At 59.4% G+C, this 5101-nt stretch overlaps 1 protein-coding gene across 1 annotated transcript; it reads left to right on the top strand.

Moving 5' to 3' along the window:
* Nucleotides 1-754: 754 nt before the first annotated feature.
* Nucleotides 755-4734, top strand: LOC103169108 (interleukin 18 binding protein). Its single transcript, XM_029048406.1, has 6 exons — nucleotides 755-815; nucleotides 1693-1773; nucleotides 2065-2115; nucleotides 2873-2996; nucleotides 3432-3607; nucleotides 4610-4734. Exons 1-6 carry the CDS (start codon nucleotides 785-787, stop codon nucleotides 4693-4695), a joined length of 549 nt encoding a protein of 182 aa, XP_028904239.1. The 5' UTR covers nucleotides 755-784; the 3' UTR covers nucleotides 4696-4734.
* Nucleotides 4735-5101: the final 367 nt, after the last annotated feature.

Below are 5101 nucleotides of genomic sequence, written 5' to 3' on the forward strand. Positions count from 1 at the left end.
AAGCGTGAAAGAGAAGTGAGTAGGAGCAAAGTGGCGCTGCTGGGAAACTGGAGGCGGGTGGTCGGGAGCCTGTGGTCCGGAGCTGGTGATGGGGGCTGGAGGCCTGAGGCGTTGTCTCGGGGAGGAGTGGACGGAGGATTGAGCTGCCCCCGCACCAGCCTGAAGCTCCCATGGGGGTCCGGCCACCAGAATCCCTGGGCCCAGAAAAGGGGCGGGATGTCACAGGGATTGGGAGTCGCCGAGAATCTGCAGGCCAAGCTCCGTTACTGATCTACGGGTGCGAGACCCCAGGCGAGTCCCTCAACCTCTCTGGACCTCAATTTTCTCACCTGTAAAATGGGGATAATAATGCCTCTCCCTACTCTGGGATGTTGTGATCACGGATGAGAAAGTGCTTTGGGAAAATAAAAGGGTTGCACAAATTCAAGGTGTTATTTATTAACAAACAATAAATAATTAAGCCAGCCTCCCAGCTTCCTCCTGGATGGTGGAGCCGGGAGGAGGCTAGGGAGCCGGCTCGCAGTAAAGGAGCCCCTCGGGTTGGGCACCGGGGGGTGAGGGTAAAGTAGACGAGTGGGAACCAGAGGGACCGGGAAAAACCGGGAGCTCTGGGAGGTGAGGGGGGAGGGAGGAGGGAGTGACGATTCCGCGAAATGGAGGGGGACGGCCAAGGCGGGGGGGGGGGGGGGGACGGACAAGGGGTGACTGGCTCTCAGGATGTGGTGAACAGCCCCAGACATAAATACAAGCCCCAGGGAACTGAGCTCCATGCAAGAGCACCAAAATGTCCCCGTCCAGACAGCTTGGAGCCACAGGTAGGGGAGAAAGGCCGGGGGGCACAGATGAGACCTGTCAGGGCTCAGGGAGAGAGGCAGAAGGCCCAAAAGTTTCAATTCACTGAAACAGTGTGCGAGAGACCCAGCGTTCGCTACAGAGTCAGTCGGGCACAGGGCTAGCTAACACAGAGAGTCAGGCAGAGGGCTAGCTACGGAGAGAGTTGGCCACGGGGCTAGCTACAGAGAGACAGACAGAAAGACATACACAGAAACGAGACGGGCAGGTAAACAGGATCGACTGGACTGGACAGTGTAGGTGATCTGGGGGTTGGCTAAAGGCACTGAACGGACTCAGAGGGCTCGAAGGAAGGTCTGGGGAAGGATCTGGAGGAGGGTCCGGAGGAGGGCTAGAGGAGGGTCTGAATGAGGACTTGGGAGCCTCCCCTTCCCACACCCTCCCACTGCCCCGCTGATTCCCTTGGGTGCTGGCTCTAAGAGGGTTTACTTTGGGGGGAGGGGGGTGGATGGGTCAGGAAACCGGGGGACCCCACCTTGCTCCCCAGGATTTCAGAGGCACCGCTGCCCAGCTTGTCTTTTAGGGGGGGCTCTTCGAGCTCAGTTGCAGCCCCCAGCTCTGGCCAGGCCCAGCTCAGCTCAGACCAACTTCCCCCTATCATGCCTAGACCTTCCCCCTAGGTCCTCGTGCCCTCTTGTCCTATTAGACTGTGCCACTTGGGCACCTACTCCCATCCTCCCCCCGGCCTCTGGTGGCCCCACCCTCCTTCTCTTGGGCTTGAAAGGGCAGAAGGAGGAAGCATCAGACAGCAGCCCGGGCGGAGGCAGGAGGAGACAGCTCTGCCTTAGCCCCACGCTTCAGCCTCCCTTCCCATTCCCCACGACCGTCTGCCCCCCACAGCCACCTCGAGATGGCATCGCTTCCTTTTGCCGCTGCTGCTGCTGTCACGGCTAAGCCACTTCACTCCCGTCCCGGAGCCAGGTAAGGTGGCCGGGGCTACGGACGTGAGGGAGGACCACCCCAAGGGGTAGGAGGAACTGCGACTGCTAGTCGCCGGCAGGGCTCCGTGGTGGTGCCACCAGACAGCAGCTGTGCCCTCTCTCACCCCTAACGTCACCCTCTGCAATGACCCGCAGAGCCCACTAACCCTTCCTGAGATTCCCGAATCCCCCACCCCCCAATTCCTGGAGTTTCCCTCCGATCTCCCGCTGTGGGTTCTCTGCCCGGAGCCATGCCCAAATCTGCCTGAATCCTCGGATTTTCCTTCCACAGTGAAGTGCCCGGGACTGCAAGTTCACGGGCCCAAGCTTGAGGTGCCCTATGGTAAGGGGTCCCTTGGGGTGGGGTCGGGGGGCATGGGAGGGGCCGTGAGGGTGTCCATTGCCCTACACGAGAGGGTGAAGTAGGAGGGAGCTGGGGACTTCCAGGATCAGGCCAGGGGAGGGGCAGGGTCCGGGAACGGGCACAGGGATGCAGAGCCCTCATGTAGGCACCGAAGGCTAAGGGCGGGGAGGAAGGCAGGAACAGAGATAATAATAATAATGTTGGTATTTGTTAAGCGCTTACTATGTGCCGAGCACTGTTCTAAGCGCTGGGGTAGACATAGGGGAATCAGGTTGTCCCACGTGGGGCTCACGGTTTTAATCCCCATTTTACAGATGAGGGAACTGAGGCACAGAGAAGTTAAGTGACTTGCCCACGGTCACACAGCCGACAAGTGGCAGAGCTGGGATTCGAACTCATGAGCCCTGACTCCAAAGCCCGTGCTCTTTCCACTGAGCCACGCTGCTTCTCAAGGGTGCCAAGGGTGACCTGGGTGTGAGGGGTGGGGAAGGGGCAGAGACGGGCGTGGGGGCAAGGGCAGGCTCGGTCACCGGGCCCACTTCGGGCGGGAGGTAGCCTAACCGAGATCCGAGCCACCGACCCGCAGGGAGCCATCCCTTCAGGCTCTCGGCCCACGATGGCCTGGACGAGCCCTCGGCCCAGCCCCGGCAGCAAAGGGTGCCTCTGGGAATCAAAGGGTGGAGATACCCGGGGGTTGGCAGGGTCTGACTGCTGCCCCCCACAAACCCAACCCCAGGCGTCGCCTTGAACCTTTCCTGCTCGGGCTGCAGCCTCAACCGGGAGTTCAGCGAAATGTACTGGCTGGGAAACGGCTCGTTCATCGAAGACCTACCTGGAGCCGTCAGCGAGGGCGACATCCGGTAGGCCGAGCCACGGGAGGCCTGGGGAGGGATGGGGGCTCCGGAGCTGTAAGTGCCCTGTGGGTGGGGAACGCGTCTACCAACTTGGTTGTGTTGGACCCTCCCAAGAGCCTAATACAGAGCTCTGTACTCAGTAAGCGCTCTATAAATATCATTGATTGACTGATGGTTCAGGACCACTGTGGGCCTCCAATCCAGGGGGACTTGCCCCAGGTTTATGGCATCCGCCCGCCTTGCCACGGCTCTCGCTGACCCGGCATGGCTACGGGCACAATCCCCCGCCTCCCGTTTCCCTACGTCGCTCTGCTCCCTCCTCCTTCCCCTGCTTCTCCCAGGCCACCCTCCACCTTCCCTCTGACCGAACTCACCCCCAGCCACCCTCTCGCCCCGCCCCCCCTCCGGTCCCCCCGCCCCCCGACATTTACCCTGCCGCAGCAAGGTGGAGTCGTCGGAGTCACACGTGTCGCTGCTGGGGGAGCTGCGGATCGAGGCCCTGAGCCCTGCCCTGCGCCACACCAACTTCAGCTGCGTCCTGCTGGACCCCGAGGGGGCCACCCAGAGCCACGTGGTCCTGGACCGCCTGTGGGACCTGGCCTCCAGGGACAGGAAGGGTCAGTGGGGACCCCGGCAGGGCAGAGTGGACGCCGGAAATGGGCAGGGGCTGCAGTCACCGGATAGGCCCTCCCGAGAGGAGCCCACAGAGAAATGAGCAAGGAGAGGGAGGGGAAGTTTTTCCCAGATGCTTCATTTCCGGTTTGCCGTGGAATTTCTCAGGCTCTTGGGCGAGTGGTCATTCAGTCGTATTTGTAGAGCACTGTGCTCTGGAAGCAGAGGGTTGTGCTGAGCACTTGGCCTTCCCCAAAATAGCTGACAACCCACTGGTCAGCCCAACTGAGGACGGGCGTGGGAGGGAGGTGTCCTGTGCAAGTTAGACCCTTGTACACCATCCTTCAAGCCCTCCTCAAATCTCACCTCTCCTGGAAAGCCTTCCCTGATTAATTCCCAACACCTCCAAATGACTCAACCCAACAGACACCCTTAGTACTTATGTACTTATGCCCACCTTCAGCCCTCAAATATATTTTGAGATTCCACATTGGTCAGTGGCATATATTGATGTACATCCACCATTTACTTATTCATCTATCGCATCCTCCCAGACTTGTTCCTGTTACTTCCTGCCATGTCTATCCTTGTTCTCCTTCCTGCTCCCTCCATTTACAAATAATTTAGGTCCCTCTCTCCAACTAGACTGGAAGCCCTTCGAGGTCAGGGATGGCGCCCGCTGAACTTATCGCCCTCTCCCAAGTGCTCAGTACTGCACTCTGCAGAGAATAGGCCCTCATTCGTGCGCTTGGTTGGTTAATCGTCCTCTGGATGTGTCTACCCTGGCCCTTGGCACAGTGCTTGGCACATATAGTAAGCACTTAAATAATATGATAATCATTGGAATTATTGACTGCCTGACTGATTGTTAACCTGGATCACTCAAGGCTAGCAAGAAGCAGAAAGAAAGCTGGGTGGGGAGGAACCAAGGAGGAAAGGGAGACAGCAGAGGCGGGTGGCCGCCCTTCTGTCCTCCAATCTCTCCATGCCCTCGTTTTCACCCCCAGGAGGAGACCTCACCGAAAGCCCAGGGACCCGCACTCTGGCGCTCGTGGAGGCCCGCTGTACTGCCGGCCCGGGATGTACTGGCTGAATCTGAATTATCCTGAATAAAAGTGGTGGAGACACTCTACAGTGGTCCCATTTCTGTCACCTCAGGGCCACGGGGCTGTGCTCTGGTGAAGGCGCGGTGGGGGCAGGTACGTCCCAGGCACGGCCAAGTCTGGGGCATGTGGGCTCGAGCCAAGGCCCAAGGGTTGTGGGGGTGGGGGGAGAGGGGCAAGGATGGGGAACACACATGGTGGGAAACAGGGGGACAGAGGGAGGTGAGAAGGAACAGGCAGCAGCAGGAGCTCCAGCCTTCATGGCTCTCAGGACTACCAAGCTGATCCATCCTCAGATTTGACTCACCTCACCGGATTACTCTCAGCATGGTGAAGGGCATGTATGGGAGCACTGACAACAACATAAGGGCACTGAGGGCACTGGAGCACCGAGAG

This window comes from Ornithorhynchus anatinus, chromosome 20 (genome assembly GCF_004115215.2).
Source record: "Ornithorhynchus anatinus isolate Pmale09 chromosome 20, mOrnAna1.pri.v4, whole genome shotgun sequence".
Classification (NCBI taxonomy): Eukaryota; Metazoa; Chordata; class Mammalia; order Monotremata; family Ornithorhynchidae; genus Ornithorhynchus; species Ornithorhynchus anatinus.

Excerpts from the sequence above, each read along its gene's own strand:
- LOC103169108 (XM_029048406.1), top strand. The coding sequence starts at position 785 with ATGTCCCCGTCCAGACAGCTTGGAGCCACAG. Across the intron at positions 1,774-2,064 it reads CACTCCCGTCCCGGAGCCAG|TGAAGTGCCCGGGACTGCAA; the intron begins GTAAGGTGGCCG and ends TTCCTTCCACAG. Across the intron at positions 2,116-2,872 it reads CAAGCTTGAGGTGCCCTATG|GCGTCGCCTTGAACCTTTCC; the intron begins GTAAGGGGTCCC and ends ACCCAACCCCAG.